Consider the following 23507-nt stretch of genomic DNA (forward strand, 5'->3'; position numbering starts at 1 on the left):
ATTTTTGCATTATTTGGATTCTTAGTGATGAATATCTGGAAAGTAGGATTTAAAACACTTACCTTGATATACATCACATTATTCTATTTTAAACATTCACTTAGTTATTAAAATCTAGATATGTGAAACTCTAGGTGAGTATATAGATGCATTAAATATGGATAAAATCTGAACTTATACACCCATTTGTTTTTCTATATTTATAGTTTTTCCTCTATATAGGTGAATATCTGAAATTCATCGCCAAAAATAAAGATGTGAAGGATTTTTTTTAACTGCAGGCACTGAACTTTCGTTCTTCACCCCGGAAGATGCCGGAAGTGTTGCTCCTTTAACGTTACCCAGTAGATACTTGTGAACCTAAGTTCACGGAGGTGAGCAACATTACCTACGCGACACTGCCACAGAAACACGTTTATAGGATGGGCCACATTCACATGTGACCCAATATCCCGCATCCATGCCCTAAAGGGGGATTCGAACCCACAACCATTGGCTTCACAGTTAGGCACGCCGACCGCTCATCTACGTGGTCGGCAAGATAGTAGTTCATTTACGTCGCCCTAGAGCTGCACAATGGACTATTGGCGACGGTCTGGGAAGCTTTCCTGAGGATGATCCGAAGACATGCCATCACAATTTTGATCCTCTGCAGAGGGGATTGCAAGATGTGAAGGAAGTATATGATATAACTTAATATTTGTTTACCTTACTATTTTTTGTTCAATGTAACCCCGAAATAAGTTACTTACTATATAAATCAGGTGAGAATTCGAATACATACTTCACTTTTCTTTTCAAAAACCATACTTTATTTAGAAATCATAAGTTTGAATTATCAAAACAATGATGCTAGTGCCATTTCTTGCTCCTGCAGTCTTAAAGTATACTGGGTGTTTGAAATTAGATTAACAGATTTCAAATAGTTATAAGAAAAAAACGGCTCAGGTGAAGAAAAAAAATCATGCTGCACATTTACACCACAAGCCTTAAAACTTTTCTCCTAGATTTCTTGATTTTAGATGAAAAATCTTTCTACAGATATCGCTGTGGAAAGTAAACAGATTGGTCAAAGGAAAGTAATCGAAAACCACGTTACAGCGTGTCACATTACAACATGTGATTGCACCTAATGGTCGATAGTTCGAAAGTATTGTAATTAGATTTTTCTCCATTAAAAGATTTTGAAACATTGTCATGTGGTTTTTTGAATATTTTTATTAAATTTACTTGTTTACCATCTGCAGCTGCTGTAAAAAGTTATATGACAAAGAAACAGGAACTCTGAAAAAATGTCAATGCCTTGCCATAAGAAGCTTCTTTTAACCTTAGCCTTTTCCTGCTATATATTTTTAGAAACCGACAGTCCAACTCAGGACATCCTGTATCCTTTTTTACACTTCTACTTATATCAAAATTAACATAACTTTATCAATTGAAACCTTGAAGCTACACTTGTATTATACTGAATCAGAGTGCATAATTCTTGTGCGTAGAGGCAATTAGGGTAAACCAACCAGTGAAGGAACACTACCCAGTGAAGGAACACTACCCAGTGAAGGAACACTACCCAGTGAAGGAACACTGCCCAGTGAAGGAACATTTCATATATATTGTTTAAAAATAAGAATTTGAAAGTTCTTCTTTAGAATGATTGGTAACAATAGTTTACTGCCAAACAATAGGAAGTCATCTAGCAATGTTTTGGATTACCTGGTCAAATAGACTTCTCTGGAAAAGTTTTTGAAATTGTTATTATCTCTGCAACACCTTGTTTCTTTGAAAAAATTATAAGGTGAGTGTTTGTACTTATATGTTTGAAGTGGAATTAATTGCATGTAATAGCTTTATTTTTCTCACTGTGAAAAAGAGAATTCAAAATATAGTTATTGAAGTTGCGTTCTATTTTTTTCAAGCATCATAGCATAATAAAGTACTGAGATAAGGGGGTGTTTATTCACTGGATTTAATGGAAATAAAAGATAAACTTTAATTTTCTTGTACCTTTAGTGATGTTCCGCACCAAAAGTATGTTAAAAATACGAAAAACAACTTCTAACCAGTGAGGAAACAGGCATGTTCTTTTATTGGGCATAGATTTCCCAGTGAATGAACAGTACCTATGTTGACACTAATATGTTGACACTTTAGTTTTCAATTCATGATTACAAAAAAAAGTTAACATTTTCCAAGTATTTATATGTTAATATTTTAAGAATATGCTTGTTTTTAAATATTTGTATGGCTTATAAATTCATAAAGGTCCTTAAAAAAATAACCACAATTAAGTGTACCTTTACTGGGTGTTCCTTCACTGGTAAGAGCTGTTCCTTCACTTGGTCTTCTTACTACTTGTTATTTGAACCTCCAAAACTTTGAAACAATATTATGTAAGTTTTCTACAATTTTTTTACATAATTTGCAATTAGTAACAAATATGTTGACATTTAACTAAAATTACGAATTTTGAAATTAATATGATTTTTTAAAAGGCAAGCGAAACTTAAGTGTTCCTTCACTGGTTAGTTTACCCTATTATATTATATCTTGTGACATTGTTAGCATGCGTACAAGGCTCTTATTCACGGTGTTATTTTACACAAAGTCTATATTTTGATGGTGTTAATTTCATTCCGTTTGTGAGCTTGCATCTGTAATTTGCTGATATGCATTGGCAGATGCACATTGGCTGGTACACATATTTGCTGATTGATAACTGGTTGGTTCATACCCATAATTTAGTAATTATGGGTATGAACCAATGGGTGTAAAATTTTGAAGAAATAGTACTTAAATCCAGCTCAAGAAGAGAATTTATCTTTTTTTATGGTAGTATCTCTACCCCATTCAACAAATAATTCAAACATGTCAGTCAGGCCATGCATTAAAATTAGTATTCTATAATCATTCTGTGCCGGCCAGGTGGCCGAGTGGTTAGCGTGTCTGACTGCGGAGCCAATGGCCGCGGGTTCGAATCCCGCTCTGGGCATGGATGTTTCTCTCTCTGTGTTGTCTTCTGTTGTGTGAATGAGTGAATGTGGCCCACCCTATGAACGGGTTTGTGGCAGTATGGCGTGGGTAACGTTACTCGCCTCCGTGACTTTGGTTCACAGGTGCCCACTGGGTAACGCTAAATGAGTAACAATTCCGGCATCTTCTATGGCGAAGAACGAAAAGTTCAGTGCCTGCCGTTATTAAAAAAAAAAAAAAAAAAAAAAAAAATAATCATTCTGTCTAAGGAAAAACTCTAGTTAGCAATCTAATTTGCAAAAGACAGAGTGTTTCATAATCACTACTCTTAAACTACATTTTTAGAATCCTTACTGAAAATGAAGTAAAAAAAATCCTTTTGAAATCTGGGAAATCATGGTTTTGAGGAGCGGGATATAAAACGTCAAAATTTGCTTTTAGCTTTTTCAATCAGGAGCACCATCTGTTGACGAAATATGTATCTAATTTCAAAATTTTTTGACTGATTTCGGAAAGCAACGAAATTTACAATTCATTGCTACTTTCTTTTGGTAGCATCTGGCACTTATAGTATAAATAAAAATTATTTAATTTTCGTTCTGCTTTTTTTTAATGCAAATTCTTGTCAAAGTGACAAATATTTAGTTTGACCAAGTCATAAAATCATAATCCCTATCATCCAGTTAAAAGTTACATTGAAAAAAAGAAAGTTTAACTTAGATCAAAAACGCGAATGTAAAATAAGCTACTTTCAGAATTGTGCTCCTTAATATTCGTAATGCATCTCTTCTTCAGAATATTATAGCTGTTTGAGAGTGAAACAAGACTTAGTAAGGAAATTTCATCAGAATTCTTGAATTTAACTTTTCAATATGGTTAAAAAAACTTGTAAAAGAGATTCATGTTATTGTTTTTCCTGGAATTTCACCCTTTTTTACGATAATGTGACTTCTCTTAGCATTGCTGAACTGTTGTGCGTGGGCAAACGTAAGTCGTTATCACGCATCGCTTCCAACGATAAAACAGAAAATAAGGGTCTCAATTTTCAGAGAAAAATTTTGTCGTCTAACTTAAATTTACTTTTATGCTTTTATCTTAAAATGAAATCTCCTAAATTTCGTTAACAATTTAAAACTATGCAGTGTAAAATAAAAATTCTGAAAAATTAGTTATATTAAACTTATTTTTAATGATATATTCATGCATTCAATTTAAACCCGGACTATCAATTATGGCTGATAGGTAATTACTTTTATTAGAAATATTATGTTTGAAATAGAAAGTTTTGTAGCGTATAACAATTGCATTGATTTAGAAAACTGCAATACTATTATTAAACATTGTTTTAATGATAATTCAATTTGCAATTAGATGAATTTCTTTTTCAAATTTTCATCTTTTTAGTTTCTTTTTAATGTTTCGAAGTAATGTTCTTAATTAATTTTTTGAATTACAGTGAAATTTTCAAAAATATTGCGTCTTATTTTATTTTGGATAAATCTATACAGGATGTTCAGTATTTACCACGCTTTAAGCATGTTTTTTCAATCATAGTACAAAATGAAGTTGGAGTATAGATAAATACACGCTGATGGTCACTAATTCATACTAAAAGGAGATTAAAAATACATTATAAAAATTGGGTAAATAGTTATAAAGTGAGGTGGATCTAAATTTTTAACAAAATATATATTAAGGCTCTTGATTATCGAATTCAAGTTTTCAGCAAATGCTAAAATTCAATTTTGTGGTTAAAAGTTTTTTTCATTCCCAAATGAGATGTGTTTAATTCTTTGCCATTTACAGAATTTGTAGTATTGTCGACTTTCAGGCTGTTCTTTAAAATTTGCTGCCAAAGTTTCTCTTACTGAAACACTTGGGACAAAAAACTATAAACCTATTTTTATACGTTCATTTATATGTTCGTAAAGTACACCTCTTGAAATTTTTTTACATATATGGTTATTAATTTACTTTAAAAAATACGATGTGAAAACAAAAAAATGGTTGCTACGTTTTGGTTTTTTAAGTATACATTTACACGCAGATTCTTGTAAATTAAGTACAAATCCGTATTGTTATTCTTTACAACCTGCGAAACTATTTTAAATACGATTTTGTGATGCGCAAGACATCGAGACTGACGCAAGCCAGGAGCAGACTGTCTCCAAAAAATGTTTTTTGGGGATAGTTAAAAATTGTTCTTAGATTTCTATCTAAACATCTCACCGCCTCGTTTGATTTGTAATGTTTGAAATTTAACAGCCAGCTCTTCCGTTTTTCTATTATTTGCTGACACAGAGTTGACCACGTCAATTCCTGACAACTTTAATCTGGTTTACGGAGAGAGAGATCTGCGTTCAAGGCGTTCATGCACCAATTTAGGTGACCGGACAAACTCCGTTCGTAAAGCTATATCAATTAAAAACACTTCTTCCAATTTGTTTCATGAAGTATTTAATATTAAATAAACTCAATATTAATTAACTAATAATAACATTAAGTATTAATAAACTAATAACTATTATCAATAACAGAAATTAAAATATTTTAAGGTACCGAAACCCTGATTAACAAAAGGCATGTTGTATTACAAATTTTTTGTTATTAAAAAAAAATGGCTATTTGGCATAATTTACGTTAACCTAATCAACTTAGCACTTCATTTACTTATTAAACGGACTATAGCAGGATTTCGATGTATAGTTTGATCCATTAATATTATATTTCATGAAAATATTTCTACAAAAGTATGTGCAGTATTGTAAAATATAAACTGAGTAAACAAAATAGAAGAAATAAAAGTGTATTTATTTCCATATAATGACATGTGACCTCCATAATGGAAGCATCCTTTGGCACAGCTTTAATTTAATTCCTTTGCATATTTTATTTCTTTTTCTTTTTAATAATTGAAATATATACACCAGTGACAAACATTACACATAAGACAGGTATTTTTGCATTACGTTTTTAATCAGTAAAGCAATAAATATTTTAAACTCCATTTTGTATAATACGCTAAGGCATTTTGTAAGCCATTTTCAATTGCTTAGAATATTAAAAGATTTTACTTACTAAAAATGTTTTTTTCTTTCTATTTTTTTTTTGTTTTTCTTGTAAATAAAATAACTAAAGCCAAACAAAAATTTTGCGTTTAAATTATTCAACATTTTAAATGGATTCATGAGTAATGCATTAAAAAATACGTTGTTTATTCGGAATTTTTAGCTGAAATTAAAGAGAATTTCTTTCTAAGTTTATCATTGTTCAACGACTCTGATTCAAAATATTAGAATATTCAATCTCCTCATGCGATGAAAATAAAACACTTTAAATATTATATAAGGCGTGTGTGCAAACGATATTTTTGAGAGGAATTTATTTGCAATTAAACTTCACCAATAGGATATCTGCAAGTGACGTAGTGGGAGTATCTCGATCCTGATTGGTTGTTGAAACGTGGGATTTGTTTAAGTTAGCAACTGTTCCGTCAATTCTATTTTCAGTACGCCAAGCTTGTCAAGTATCAAATCTCTTAAGTGACGTATTCTATATTCTTTCACAAAGATTTCAATTCTTTTACTTTATATTTCTTACTTAACCCAAAGATAGACCATGTAGAGCATAAACCAACTAATTATTCATCGATGTTGTCAAATATTCAAAATAAAACTACATCACCGTTACAATAAAATACATAAACAAATAATAAGTCAAAGTTAAGCAAAAGACGTTGATGAGCAAGAATTACATTTCACAAATACATACGGCCTTGTATTTAATTAAGTTGACGTTAATTAACATTCTAACTTATTAAAAGAAACTTAACTCAACTTTAAGACGTCATTTTGCTTCTAAACGATTAGCATTCGCTGACGTCATAGGTCACATGTATGGGTATCCGTTCACTTCTTCTTGAAGTGCAAGTACCCAATTGCTTAATACTTGTGCATTTTTTAGAAAGAAAATAATTTTAAAAATAATTGAAAATTACAAAATATTAAATTTATTTAGTCTAAATTATTGTACATGTTTTGATAATTGCTTTAATAATAAATGAAAAGCTTATGAGATTTTTAAATTCATTGCAGACGATTATTTTAAGGAAGATTTCAGTGGATTATACTTAAAATTTGTTTTAAGATGGAGCGTTTGCATGATATTCCAAAATAAATAAAACTATAAGTTAATGACTTACATCGACTAGGTAAAAATCAACACTTTATAGCCAATTGTTCTAAATTAAACGATTACTGAGTCTTACAAGTATCAAAAAAATGAAAAGTTTAAAAATGACTGTTGTTCTAATAACCGAAAACTTCAGCCAGAGATAACAGGAAATTTAAGACTAGGATTTGGAAAAAAAATCGATTATGGAGTTTACGATATGGTGTAATTAAGATACGTTTACGATATGGAGTTACGATAGAGTTTACGATATGGTGTAATTAATTTATACTTTACTTTTGATTTTTTTAGCGTTTAAAAATACCGTTAAATGTGTATGTTTTGGAATATGCAAGCAATTAAAATAGAAATAAATAAATTTAGAGACTTTTTTAATGATGAATTATTCAATTATTCTAATAATTTTGAATCAGAGCTGTAAGTGTTTGTTTCATATTCTATTTGCTAGTAAACGCTTAAAATTTTCGGTTCAAACTTGTGATCATCTCTGTTGCAGTCTTGATCTATCTCATTCAATGAATAGAAAAATACTTGGAAATTGTATTCATTTCGTAAATCACTTTGATTGGATTGTTTAATTTTTATGGTAGACAAAAAATGCACTTCTAATATTTTTATCTCAACGCTCTAATATTTTGGCTTTTTGGCCTTAATAATCACATACTGTAAGTCTCACATAATAATAGTAAGTAAGTGTATTGAATTTTATATATATATATATATATATATATATATATATATATATATATATATATATATATATATATATATATATATATATATATATATATATATATAATAACAATAATTCTACCATGATAGAAGTCTCAAATTTGGTCCTTGTGTTCTTTATCAGATGCAAGTAAAAACTAAAGGAGCTTACTTTATTCTTTGTTAACTATCGAGGTAATACCCAATTTGACAGAAATGCTAAATAACTCATAGCTATCGAGATAAAAATCTCCAATTTCGTACTATGCGTCCCCCATCAGATTAAGAAGAAGAAAAAAATTAAACAATTTCATTGAGTTATTTTGTAATTATTATTTTTAAATATTGAAATAACCCTAATTGACACTATCATAAAATATCATCCTCCATCTTCCCCAATGCTTGATATGACATTCCCAAACTTTTTCTTATTCCCGAGCTTCAAAACACACATGAAAGGACATTGTACCTGACCAAGAAGCTTGCACCACGGCTCTAAAGGTCAATACGGAAAAAGGCTTACCGTGTTTTTCTTGATGCCTGAAAATCTCGTTGAAAATGATGTATCAGTATAAAAGGAATCTGTTTTAAAAACCTTTTACTGCGATCTAGAGAACCAATCAATAGATGTTTATAATAGACTCAGTGGCATTAATTTTTGCCCACATCCTGTAGTTACCCTAGGGGTTTCCCCAGATGGGAGGTATCGTCCACCAAACCTCTGTAGCTTGAAGGTAGAGGGTTCGAATCCCGCCGTAACTCTCGATGTATCTTATGCTGTCCTTTTCTGAATTGTGACAAAAACTTATAAGCCGAACTTATATAATTAATCACACAAGCCTAGATGCATATGTATCAATAAATAAAATGAAATAAGTAATAACTCTTTCTCTCTCTGTCTCTTTTTTTTTGTCTCGCAGTGTTACTGATCGTGAAGACACGGTTGCCAGTAAAACACCGAAGTCAAGCATCACTGGCTGCGGTCAGTAAGCGGGTGGGTGATCACTTTGATCAGCCTGCGTAGGGACCGGGGCTGCGCGGTATTGGTCCTCGTTAAACTGTTCTATAATAAAGTACTCGTCTTCTCCCTCAGGTTGTCGTGCTCCCGAAGCAGGGGAGCCATCCCCTCTGCAGAGGATCAAAATAGCGATGGTATGTCTTCAGATCATCCTCAGGGATGTTTCCCAAACTGTCGCCAATACCCCTTTGTACAGCTCTAGTGCGACGTAAATAAAAGTACAACCTACCTACTTCTTTTTCTTTTACACGATAGCCATTGCCGAACCATTTAACTGCTTAAGATTTTATATCTCTTAGATTTCAAACAAGCATAAAAAGGAAAGAAAATATTCGTAATTTTCCACTAATGAAATCCAGCAGCAAATGTTTTGATCCAACTCCTTCAACGAGTTTTCAAACTACTTGATAGTTAAATAAAACTTGTATTAAACTAATAGCTTGGGTAAACTTGTGTAAACTAATTGTACTTAATATTTATTCCTGTTAAAAATAAGGCGCATTATATTTAAACTAATTTAAATTAATAGTAAAACAGATACTACGTGTGCAAATGAAATTTGATGTAACGTTCGGTGAAATATGACAAGAAGAATCTTTCACAAATTCGAATTATTAAAGATCAAGTGTCTATAATCATATTTTCCCTGATTTTTGTTTCCAACAAATGTGAAAACCAACTATAAAATTAATACTAACTGGAAATTAAGATCTTTCTTTTGTTAGCGATATTAAGATCCAACTATAAAGTAAATAAATTATAAGTTAATTGAATACAACTATAAGTTAATTGAAAAACTTCATTTTTAACTCAAATATCGAAAATTCAACGAACTTCAATACGATGAATCCGCATTGCGAGCCACAAGCTGCAGGAGGGAAAATCACAAGTTTGTATCTACAAGAAACTATGACATGATAGCGCTAGGCAGTAAAATTATAGCTTAATGAAATTTTTAGCTTGAGTTTACATTGTTTGGAGAATCAGAGCAATTTTATTAATCTGAGAATCGAAAAAAAATCTTCTTTTTAATCATATTTATTAGATCAATTAATGATTATAAATTACCTAGTGTCATAAAAATTAAATATTGAGGAAAACATCTGCTTTATTTTCTTTTCACAAACCTTGCCATTCTAGAATCATAGGAAATTATTTTTTACGTAACATATATATGTATCTTGACATAAATAGTAAGAACATATAGATTCATCACATCTCATGATATGGTCAAACACATAACACATTCAACATACATTTTCATAGTTATAATACGGAATCAAATTCTGTTGCTTACTTTACAACAAATTAAACATACAATTACATTTCTTTCCTCTTTGTTTTATTTAATAAACTGCAAAATGACATTAAATAAATGTGTTTATCTTGAGAATAGGACACTGACTTGCAAATAGAATTCTTTCACATGAAATGAAGCACAAGATCGCAACTAGATATCTTTCTTAATATGTTTTATTTGTTGTTAAAAGAATATCCTTAGAATGACTGAAATGTTTTCTCATTTTTTCTATTCACCACTGTTTTTTCTTGAAAATAAAAATATCCCTTTGGAGGGTTGTTCATTATCTTTATTTATTTATTTTTTAGCTGTATAGTATGAAAAATGGAACACCTTAATATCATTTGATCTTAATGCATATATTTTGAATTGAATTGTCCTTTTTTTTGTATTGTCGAATTAGGTAGGCTTGAGGGTACAATCTTTGCGTAATTTATTCATAAGTGTAAACGATGTTTTAAGATACGAAATTGGACAAAAAATATTTTCTTTTTATATAAACGAATAAATCTTTTTTTTCACTGGATTGGATTTCGTGACCCTAAAATCATAGAAAGTAACTGAAATTCTGTGAACTGTAGTCCAAATAATTCAGTCAAGACTGTAGTTGTTTTGCTAGTTAACTATTAACTTGACTTTTTGAATATCTCAATGTTTCTTTGGAAGTGTTTAAGGGAGCCAAAACAATGGTGAAACTCTTATCTAAAAATGAGTGTTTTTAGAATTATATATTTTTTATTAGTTAATTTTATAATTGTGAAGAAATTAATTGTAAGGTGCATTGTTTTTTTTTTTACTTCGTTTTAAATTATTTTGAAATGACAAGATACAAAGATTGCATAGAATTGAGGAAATAGCTCTAGAGAAAAAGAGAGGAAATTTAAAAATAAGATATTTTTCACATTTTATCTTTCAAAAACTATTCAGCCAACTAATCAGCCATTAGCATAAAGATTCGACATTAGTACGTGGAATTATAATCATTAGATCAAAAGTTATTAAGGTGCTTCTTAAGGTGTTCCTCAGCGTGTGCAATCACAAATATATGTTTTATTTTTAATGAGTAAAAATATCTTTTTTTAAATTTTTGACGTGTACATATCCTTAAGCAAGTGAATTGGCACATATTTATTTCTTCTTTTCTTTCTAACAAATTTTGCAACTGTGATGCTACATTAAAAAATAAACACTTGAATAGATAAAGGTGAAGTTTTGCATTAGTGTACTATTATTGTGAATTAAAAGCATAATTATTGTTTCGTCATGGGCTCATATGTGTTATCATTATAGCTATTTAAGTACAATAATCTGTGTCAGAAAAACTTGATATTAAAAAAATACTCTAACATTTAAATTACTCACGTTTGATTACCAAATTAAATGAATTCTTATAATTAAAGACACCATGATCAATTCAAACTATTTATATTTCACTGATAAAACATTATTAAATTAATTAAGCCTGTCTAACTCGAGAGAAATACATAACTCTTATTCCCAGCGGTACTGATACAGCTATTAGCTTATTCATTCACGTCAAAAATATAAATATCAGCTTTAATTGCAAGTTCTTAATCATTTATTTAAAAATAATATTCAATATGCAGGGGAGAGTCAGGTAGCCCCGCTCACTTAAGGATTATTGCTTATATTTCTGTATAATATTGAGTAATAATCAATATTTTTGTATGCTTCTATTGTTTTACCATCTAATTAAATAATGCAAAAAGAATAAACCAAAAAAGAATAGTTTAACTTAAAAAAATAGAAATTTAAAAAAACATGTTTTTCAACTCTTTTCAAAATGTGTGGGGTAGCCCCGCCCAGTTGCAAAAATTATGTTTTTTGACTGTTTTTTCAGGTGTAAATGAAAGTGACCAATGTATTGACAGTAGATAAACCTGATTTATCATTTTTATCACAAAATTATTTTTTATTACATATTTATATGCTTTTAGTGAATTCTATCATTTAATAACAATCATTTAATAACAACAATATTTGTTTTTAAAATGCATATAACATTCAAATTTGAAGCAATAAAATAATAATCTTTGCAACCGTACATTTATCAACGAAATAAAATTGGGCAGTGATACCCGACATTCATGTGAGCGGGGCTACCCAAAATCTAATTTTTTTTGTAAATTTGTAATTACTCGAAAAATTTTTCACATATAAACTTCTTTCTTCGTGCAAATAAAACTTAAGACTACATACTTTAATGCTGTATGTATAGAAAATTTTTTATTAAAATGAAGTTTAATCGAAACATCCAACCAATTTTTCTTAATTTCATGACTACTGTATTCAACATATTTTCAAAACTATTGTTTACCATGTTAACAGCTGCATAAATACTTGAAACTTTGAAAATAATCTTTTTTTAATATAACTATTAATGTCCGATGGTCCATTGACTTGAAAAAATATTCTATACATATGAAATTGACTGTGGGTGGGAGTACCCGCTGGGCGGGGCTACCAGACTCTCCCCTATAGATATAGATAATGATTATCCTTGTAAACTGAAATACATTAATATAAAACTACATATTATGCCTATACAAGGTTTTTCGTTACTTCAGCTTTTAATAAATGTTTTTAAAATCATCGTCAAAAATGTATTCAAAATCAGTCAAATCACTAATGAAGAACGGAATATAAATCTTAAAAACCCGTATGATCACCCGATGATTTTTGGAGGTGTTTCCAATCATCACTTTTCAACTCCCATCTGCTTCCTCATTCAACCAAACGGGTTTTGAAGTTTTAAGTCTCATCTGCCTCAGTTGTGTTTCGTTAAATTTCGATATTTTTTTTCTGGGTTGATTATTAATTTGCGATCTTTATAGTATATCTATTCTTTCTCGAATCCATTTTTGATAGTGATTTTAAAGACATATATTAATGCCTGTTACTTTGCGTTTTGCCAATTATTTTAGTACTCAAAACTTAACATTAGAATAATATTAGAAATTGCAAGCCACTAAATAATATTTGTGCAAAATAATTCATGCATTTTTATGGAAGAACGAATCATTAAAAAATAATGACTTTAGATTAAGAATTGATCATGCATAATTTTGTATTCATTACAATCAGAGATGTTTTTCTTTTGTTATGATATTAGTAGGTTACTATAAAAAGGATTCACCTTCCAATTTAGATGGGCATGAGTTCTGATTAATGAGAGATTTTTACATTTTAATGACAGAAAGTCCAAAAGAGGATAGATGATTTGGAAAATAAATTTAAAAATAAAATAAAATGCAGGTTTAATTTTTCTGTCCAGAAAGTTTAGCTGATTCCTTCTCACCTAGTTCTAAAATTGGATGCAAAATTTGTATTCCTCTGAATAAAATATAAGCTTACATCTCAAAAACTAAGAAATTATGTTTTTACTAAATGACAGATCATTACAAATGAATTTTTGAAATTGCATTTGTTAAACTTGTCTTTAGTTTGGCACTACTTTATTGCTACTACTAGATCATAAATTTTTCCAGTTACTTACGACATCTGTTGATAAACTTTGGAACTAATTTTGGAACTTAGTGAGATTAAATTTTCTGGTTTTTTTAGCATAAAAAAACCCGTACGTATGTATTTCAAATTTTCGCTGATTTATTTTTCAAATCGTCTGTCATTTTTAGGACATCTTATGAGTTATTTCTTTAATAATTTCACAAATAAAGAACAAAGTAGAGATTTGTTACACAGCAATTATTTTATGTTTTAATGTATGTCTCTTATTTGTCATTTAATTGATTTAATATGGAGAAAAGACAAAAATAAGATCAAGGGGTAAATAAATACCCAATGTAATATAATGTAATTTAATTATATCTCATTCATTTATACGAAATGGATTTCTAGAAAATGCAAATTAAAATATGTCAGATTGTGATATGATTGTCTTTTAAAATTTTAAATTTTTGATACTTTAAAAATATACATGCATATTTTAATTCAAATATTTTTTAAAATACACAAATTCATGGAAATTTTAATAGGTAAAAATTTTAAAGGTCCTAGAATTATCAAAAATAAATGTTTAGATAACTATGCTTTAAAATCTCCATTTTTACTTTTATTTTTCCTTCTAAAAAATACTTTTTTTGCCACTTCAACCAGTGACAGTGAAAAAATACTTTGATTCAAATTTACATCCTTTAATATTTAAAATATAGAACAATTTTAAAATATTTGCTATAAATTTGCGAAATACTTTTTTGAATCCTTCTAGGATAGAACTTCAATATTTAAAAATTTCAAATTTTATAAGATTTAGCTTAAAAGTTCAAAACATTCTAATTTAGAAATAGTCATGTTATAAAAATTGACGTACCGCATGTTTTTGTGGAGCATTTAACAGCTTTAGGTACCATTTTAAATTACTCATTAAATCGAAATTTGTAAAAATAATTTTCGAAATATTCAGTTTTTAAAGTTAATTTGAATTTTAGGCAGCCTGTAAAGTAATTATAAGTATATTTTTTTATTCAGAAAAACTTACAATTAAATAAAAATTTATTGACAAAATAATTTTTATATTTCGTCTTAAAGTAATTATCATACATCATTATTGAATTTTACAACTAGTTTTGATATTTTTTTGATTAAAATTTTATAATCTTATAGTTTATTTTTGCTTCAGTTTACTTTTGCTATAAGTTTACTTTTGCTATAAGTTTACTTTTGTTTTAAGTATATCGGTCTGTTACTTACTGTTAAACTCTAAACTCAGAGGCACGACAGTCCATATAGAGTCAAGGCCTACTGTGCCCATCTCAGTTTTCTTGACCTTGGGCTCTGGGGTTCATGAGCAGATGTTCCGGTTAGGTGGTCAGCCAAACGCGGAACCCCCAGCGTTTAGTTCCCAAGCAAGCTGGGTACTCGAACCACTGAAGGGATGAAAGGCTGAGTCAACCTTGCACGGCCCGAGGATCGAACCCAGGACCTGTGGCGCGAAGCTCTACCACTCAGCCACCGGGAGTTACTTACAGTTAAAACTCCAAACTCCTTCTATTACTTGCAGTTAGGTATTCAAAATTCAATATTGGATTGATTTCACGATTTAATAAATATCATTTCCCTAATTCTATTTTGAAATATATTCTTCCAAATATATTCTCTCCTTTGCTCGTATTCTCTCCTTCATATATCTTGGTGTTTTCACTCAAGTTCATGTAAATGGCGTAATAAGAAATTTTGAGTATTATATTTATAATCTGGACTGTTATATAATCAGAATTGTGACTTTACTGTAGCTTGCGTAATTCTGTCACAATCAACTGCATCCGATTTTCTTTTAAGCAACTTTTACACACTGAGATAAAAGTATGGTCAAAACTGTCAGATTATGGTTAAATTTACTGTATTTCTGGCTATAAGAGAACACCAAAGAGCTCGGTAATTTTTACCGATGGGTTTTGGTCATGATTTTTGTACAAATAACAATTAAATGTGGTTTTATAATATCTGATAAAATTTGGTAAATGTAGTAAAATTTGATAATTTTACTGCGATACCTTAGAGCATGGCATCGAAACATTTTGTTCAGTTATAACTTTAATTTTTAACTTAACATTTATTAATAAGTATGTTGCAATAAAAACTAGAATTTTTAAAACCAAAAATTCTGATAATCCGTTACCACATGTACTTAAAATTCGCAAAATTTATGGTTTAAATACCTTATACTTGGGTTTTATTCACGGGAAATTTTTTTAAGAGAAATATCATTATCATATAGTATGGTAAATTAGCAGATTTTTTTCCTCTCCGCGTACTTTTGAGAAAGTTTCGTCCTCATTACTTCTTCTCAAATAGGGCCCCTTAATTACAGCAATGAGAAAAAGCTACTTTACTTTCTCTGAAACACGAAACGTATTTAAACATTGAGCCATTTTAATTCAGTTTTGTAAAAAAGATCGTTGTCTTCTTAGCATCTGTTGGTCCTTAAAAATAAGTTCATACTTAATACCCATTATTCTTTTACCTTAACATCCCAGATACTTTTGATATTTTTTTTTTATTCCCCTAGAAACATTATTATTCTTTTGCTTTGGTTACATAGAGTATACTTATAATTTTTTTTACAGACTGCAGTTTTGTAAATGTATATCAATATCTAAATTGAAGGAACTTTAAATAGTCTCAGTAATACTAAGTCTTGTGAAACTCTTACACGTTAGTATGTTGATCAAACATCGATTTCTTTTCTATGCAAAGACAAGACGAATTTCCTAAATATATAATCGGTACTAATTTTAAATTTTGAAAAATGTTTGAAATGATTTTTTTACAATATAATTTTTATAATATAATTTTTATAACATTAATATAGCATTAATATTAATATAATATAATTTTTATAATTTTTATTTTATAATTTTTTAAAAGGAATTTTCCTCACAACTATACATATTTTTTAAAAAGCCATGCCTGAATTATAAAATAAAGACTAATGTTATTTCAATAAAAAACATTGTCTTAAAAACATTTCAAAATGCCTCTGGTTTCTCAATAATGACATTTTCTTGAAATTTCTTTAAACTCTTGTGCAAATTGAAAAAAAAAAAATTAAGAGTTTTATCAACCGTAACTAAGTATCTACATATGACATCAAAATACTCGAAAACTAATTATTTTAAGAAAATTAACAGTTGTTTTAAGTATATTCAAACTATATGTGCTGATTAAAATAACAAATTGTCTCTAAAACAAATGTGAATACATTTTGAATTACATTTATTGTGTCTGAATCGACGATATCTCAGACCCTAGAAAGTGAGGCCAATTCTCACTCTCAACCTTCAAGTGGTTACTTTGCAAAGCTTAAACGCAGCTTTTGAGCGAGAATGAGCTTTTAATTGCACATTATTCACCGTGAATGACTTGAAGATGTATTGTTGTGCTTCAAGCTATACATCAGAGGTCATCTATATTCAGCAGTCAGCAGCCCCGGTTCGATCAAACTGTGTCTTCACAAAGTATGTAGTCAAGTTGCCCTTGCCTTTGACGTAGATCTTGCCACGGCATTCGCACTCGTAATTATGCTCCATCAGCAATCTCGCAGTGTCTTCTGTTACCTGTAGATTAGAAGTTTCATTTGAAGCTGTCTCGGAGTTTTAATTTTTGTTATCAAGTAATGCAAAACATTTAGGAAATATGCTATCCGTATTTTTAAGGGGAAAAAAATGACTTTATAGCTTTCAGATAAAAAACGTAAAGTTCCTCTTTGAGACAGTTTTAAATAATTAGACAATGAATCAAAGTATTATTTTTTAAACGCGGCTTAGCATCATCATTCAGCAAATATTATTACTGAGTCAGGGGTCTGTTTAGAAGAAATTTGGGTCCGTTAACGGACCCTTCACAAAATATCTTTTCATGAAAACGGACCCTTCACAAAATGTTTTAACTTAAAAACGGACCCTTCACAAAATTATTTTTCTTTTATTCGGATCCTTCACAAATTTGTTTATCTTCATTATTGTTTTTTAATTGGAATAAACCCTTCTCAAGGCAGAAAACAAGAAAGATGGATGTAAACGAATCATTTGTCTTCGGCAGACGATTCTTCCATTATTCGTCCGAAATGAATATTCTGCGTTCAGTAGTATAGGCTAAATACCACATATTTGTATGTTGCATCTCTAATTTAGAAGCAGAGATTGCTGTTTATTTTTGAAAATGTAAAATTTTCTTACTATAATTTTACAGTGCCGAACATAATCTTGTATCTATTTACAATTTAAAAACTCCTTGAAAAAGTGTTTTGCAATGACCGGACCCTATTTTCCCAAATTCATAAAAACGGAACCTGGTTGAAGGAATGTGAGTAATTTTTTCACAATTTCACGAAAACCGGACCTTTCACAAAATGTCTGGGCAGACCCCTGTGAGTATTATTGGGCATCAGCATTCAGCAAATATTATTACTGAGTATTACTGAGCATCAGCAATTAGAAAATTGCATAAAAACTATGCAATTTTTATATTTCTCATTTTTAAAGGACTATTCATTCTCTGAATTACAGTACAACCTTAAAAGTTGAAAATTATAGGGATATTTAAAATTTTAATTAAGGAAAAATTTCGTAAGAAAGTTTTCTCAATCAGTTTCTCCATTGGAATTTTATTTTCTCTATATATTGGCAGAACAATGAACATTTACTACAGAGCACAGTATATTTTTCATTGCAACTACATTTACTTATTGCATTTGTTGCCAATCAATAAATCAGCAGCATTCAAGATAGAATATACTTGACAACGTTTCCTGAACTGTGAATCATTGCATTAAAGGAAAACAGTTTTTTTTTCAAGTGCATCTTCGCGAGAAGAATTTCAAAATTTATCAAGTGAATTTTGAACGGATATTTTTTGACAGTTACGATAATGTAATAATTTATAATATAGAATTCTATCTTTATTAGCTTCAGTAATGATTGCGATGTTAACTTTGTTAGTAATTATTCCTAATTTATATTTATTACAAGATATGGTATTCAAAATACACTCAGTGAATTGATTAACAATATCATAATAATTAAAAGTAAATTTCACTACTCTGTTGCAATTTAAGAAAAAACCATTACCCCTATGGAGAGATTTACTTGATTTGCATCTACGTGCATGCCAAATGGAAGCTTTTTGATTTGTTAAGGACATGTTGGCATTAGACGTGCCATTTTTAATGATTCAATCATAACAATTGCTCTTACAACGTTATATAGTTGTTTCTTTTAACTCCAGTAAGACTTCGAAAATTATGACTTTTTTTCAAAAATAATTCCATGATATATCACATAGGGCAGAACGAATTAAATTTCTGCTTGAGAAGTTTAACTTTTAAAAAGCTCCTAAATTGCTTTGAAAGCATATATGTATATTTTGAAAGCGAAATAAAACGGAACTATATGCAGTAGTGGGTGATTAATTAAATCCTATACCGTAATGGTCTTTCCTTATCATCCAAATATACATATCGATTATTATCCAAATATACAGGTATACTTAGTCAAATTATTCAACAAAAAATAAGCACCTTTTAAGCACTTTTCAAGTACTAAAAATTTTTTTAAACACTTTAAAAAAATATCATTAATTAGGCTGGGTTGGAAAGCTTTTGACAATTGACGGTTTTATCTTGTTTTAATCATCATGCCCCAAAAAAAAAAATGTTTTTTGGCATTGTTTTTGACAATTGTCAAAAATCATGAAATTTTGAATCATGTAAAACGAATGGCGTTTTCATACGCTACGGACTGAGAATAAGCCGAAATAAATTGTGGTTGAATTACTTGTGAAAACGTTGAATAGAACGATGTGAACTGTGTCTTTTTGCATAATTCGAAGCGAGAATCAACATAGTAAAGGAAAAATCTCTTTTTGAAAAAGAAAAATTAAGCACTTTTTAAAAACACCCAATGAAAAAAGCACCTTTAAGGGTTTTTAAAAAAACGAAAATCGAAAATAAGCACCTTTAAGCACTTTTTGAAAACGCTACGCACCCTGGTATAGGTGTATGAGGTAGAGTTCCAAGCACTCGCTATGTAAATTCTGTTTGGTTTCTGTTATCATATTTGAATTAATTTGTTCAATTTAATTTGTTTTAAGATTTATTACTCACCTGTATTTTTCCCATAGTTCCGCAACTATCCATTCTACTAGCAACGTTCACAGTATTTCCCCAAATGTCATATTGTGGTTTTTGAGCACCAACCACTCCTGCTATTACTGGACCACTGTTTATACCTGGATGTGAATTACCATAGAATTATATTCCATATGCTTATTTCAATTACAATAAAGAAATAAAGTTGTATCTAGTTGTATACTAGCCCCGCAAATCTAACTTTTAAGCACTGTAAGTAGTACAATGTGTAACGTTCCTCCACTAGAAAATAGTTCGCGATAATATTCTTTACAATTTTGTTACAAGGGGAGTAAACAAGTAAATACTTATATATTTATCAATAGAATCTGTAAAATACAAAGAATTAAATAAAAAAGAATATGGAAATCTTTTAAATTTCGATTATGAAAAAATTTAAATATTCGTGATGGTGGAAATGAAAAGAAAAGCTACCCTAACTCACTGATTAGTTCGTGTTAGTTTCGGACAATTTTGTTGTATCGTTTCTTCATATCTCTGCTTCTTTTATTTGCTGTCTGCATCAATGATGCAATAAAAATATTTTTTTTTATTTTAGAACTACGGAGAAGTTTGGTTTCTCACTAATATTCGAAAATTATTTTTCTAATTCAAATATCTAAATCTTTTTTTTGTTCCAGAAATATCTCGGAGTAGACGATAAAGAATAATAGTTCTTATAATTGCTTAATGCATTACGCATGTTAGTGCAGCATTTGAGAGATTAAGCAAGGAAAAAATTTCTTGAGGTTTAAAACTTCTTTTTTTTTTAAAGAAAAAACCATTCCAGTTTCAGGATAAGTTTTTGAACTCAGAACTACGGAATCATATTGATACATTTGTATTATTTTTAAAGCGTAGTAATATGATTCATTATCGCATGGCACTCATAAATATAGTCTCCATTTGTCTAAGAAACATATAAAAAATGAAACTTAGTAGTAAGTAAGAAACAATAAATATTGATTTATACTTGATAATTATGAATTAAAAATGATACGTTATAATTAAGTTGGTACAGTCAACGTGAATTATGTTTTATTTAAAAAAAATATCTAATTTACCGATAAAAAAGCGTTTTTTGGCAACACTATTGGAAAAAGGTTGTAAATAGGCTATAATAGCCTTGGTAATAGTTAAAGATTAGTTTTGCCGCAAGCATAGAAGGCAAACATCAGTTACTTCTGAATAAAGAGGAAAAGTCGGTATGTTTCGTGAGCTCGTAACAAGGCATTTCCATGCAGAATGTAGAGCCTGTGGGGAACTGACGTCATTAACTAGAGAATTGACATTCATATGAATGAAACTAGATTCCAGACCATTAAATCGAGCTTGTGACAGGGATGGATGAAAAGAATTCTGGTTCCATCGATGTAAAATTTATATCCTACGTCCAAACAGTGCTCCGCAATAAATATATAGCTTATAAAATTCTTGATGACGAACGTATGTCGTGTTCTCTTAATTTATATTTTAAAACACGCCCAGTTTATCCAATTTAACCAAGCTATGAAAATTGACGCAGTGATTATCAGTACAAATGTGATTTTTAAGAACTTAAAATTGAACTTTCTTAAGAGACCTGAAAATGATTGAAAAAACAAAACGGGTTAGGATATTAGCATTTTGTGCCAAAGAGAAGAAAGGTATACTTGCACTAAATGTCCCTTTAGTCGACCAGTCTTCTTATTCTCTCCTTTGTTTGCAACAAGCCTAATTTGCAATTGAATTTGCGATCCTTAATACATAGATCTTTTTTTACTTTATTCACAACAAATATTTAAATGTACGCAGTAAAGGAAGTAACTGTATCTATTACCCTGTATGCATTTTATTCAATTGAATGAAGAGATTTATGAAATGTCATATGTCTTAAAATTATACTGAGGCTTCATTTCATATTTTTATTATTCTCTATCATTTTATATTTCCATTACTGTATTTCAAATTTTTAGAATGTCGTTACAAGTTACGGAGTTTAAATAAATGAATTTTCATTAATACCTCATAGATAAGCTGCTCTAGATAATATCGTAATTCTAATAAAATAAAATGTACATTTACTTTAAGACCTCATTTCAGTTTTATAAAGTTTTCGTTTTGGGTAATGTCAGAGCACAGTTGAGCGGCCTGGGTCTAGACTAGCAGAATCACCATTAATTTAATTAAAAATTCGATTAGGTGTAATTGGAAATTGAGCGAAAAATTAAAGAAAGAATATACATTTATTAATCCGCATTAAATATATCCAAAACCAATTTACAACCTCTTCAAACAAAAACCAGTTTCTTCCTCTTCTTAAATAATTAAAATAAAAATCACACGTGACGTTTTCGATATTGGAGCGAATTTCATTATTTCATAAATTTGCTAGCTTTTGCCAATCAAGCTGTATTTATTTCCTTAAAGCCCTGACTGGCAATATATGCCGTTAAGAAAAGGCTGGGAAAAGTAAAATATTAATTACAATGTATATGACTTACCTACACGTAGACGAAATCTTTGAAATGATTCCCTATTGATTTGATCAAGTAAAGTCATCAAAGCTATAGCGAATTCTGTCAGCGCAATCAGATTATGCCCCTGTCGTAATTGATCCTGAAAAATGGAATAGGTGAAAAGTAAAATACTGATCAGCAACAAACTACATATAATTAAGTCCCAAATAACTTTAAGTAAATATCTTCATAGTTTCCCCTTTTTTTCACTTATTTTTAAAAGTAAACATTTCAATAAAATTTTGCAAAAAAAAAATATTTTTATTTAGTCCTGCAGTGGAATGATCGTAAAGGCACAGCTTCCAGTAGAACACCGAAGCCAAGCATCTATGGTGGCGGTCAGTAAGTGGTTTTGATCAGCTCCCGTAGGGACCGAGGGTGCGTGGTATCGGTCCTTGTTAAACTGTTCTACCATGAAGTGCTCAACTTCTCGCGCTGGTCGTCGGGCTGCTAAAGCGGATGAGCAATCACCTCTGCAGAGTGTCAAAATTGTGATGACATGTTTTCAAATCATCCATAGGGATTTTTCCCAGACTGCCGCCAATAGCCCATTGTGCAGCTCTCGTGCAACGTAAATAAAGTGACTACTTATCTACCTTTTTTTAAGCAAGCACATTTAGTAACTATGAGTAATTTTGCTTTTCGGGGATACCCCCACAAAATCGGGAATACCCCCACATGTGACTTATGATGTCAGCGCCAGATGATAGTTTATAAGCAAAATGGCGTATTAAAGTTGAGCTAAGTTTCTCCACATAAGTTAGAATATTAATTAGCGAGAAGTAAATTAAAAAGAGTGGAAGAGTCGCACATAGAATTTTTTGAAATATAATTCTTTCTCGTCTACATCTTTTACTTAACTTAGATATATTATTCGTTTATGTATTTCATGGTAACCGCGACATATTTTTGTTTTGTGTACTTGGCAACTTCAATGCTCTATTAGTTTATTTATGCTCTACATGGCATCGTGCCTGGCTTTCCGTTAAATAGGAAATATATAGTGAAACAATTGAAATCTTTGTGAAAGAATATAGAATGTATCATTTAAGATAATTGATACTTGCCGGGCTTGACTTACTCGAAATATAATAGAACGATTAGTTGTGGACATAAACAAATGTCACTTTTGAACAGCCAATCAGGATCGAG

At 29.9% G+C, this 23507-nt stretch overlaps 1 protein-coding gene across 1 annotated transcript in view; it reads right to left on the bottom strand.

The window, feature by feature from the left end:
- Positions 1 to 16569: 16569 nt before the first annotated feature.
- The window catches only part of Ac76E (adenylate cyclase type 2 Ac76E), a 187062-nt gene continuing 180124 nt past the window's right edge, over positions 16570 to 23507 (bottom strand). Inside the window, exons 21-23 of the mRNA XM_016069209.4 lie at positions 22341 to 22455; positions 19834 to 19958; positions 16570 to 17287 (exon numbers count right to left, since the gene is read on the bottom strand). Of these exons, the coding sequence (XP_015924695.1) occupies positions 17144 to 17287; positions 19834 to 19958; positions 22341 to 22455 (384 nt within the window). The 3' untranslated portion in view covers positions 16570 to 17143. The remainder of the gene's footprint in view (positions 17288 to 19833; positions 19959 to 22340; positions 22456 to 23507) is intronic.

Source organism: Parasteatoda tepidariorum, chromosome 3 (assembly GCF_982258835.1).
Source record: "Parasteatoda tepidariorum strain Cologne lab strain chromosome 3, Ptep-v5.0, whole genome shotgun sequence".
Classification (NCBI taxonomy): domain Eukaryota; kingdom Metazoa; phylum Arthropoda; class Arachnida; order Araneae; family Theridiidae; genus Parasteatoda; species Parasteatoda tepidariorum.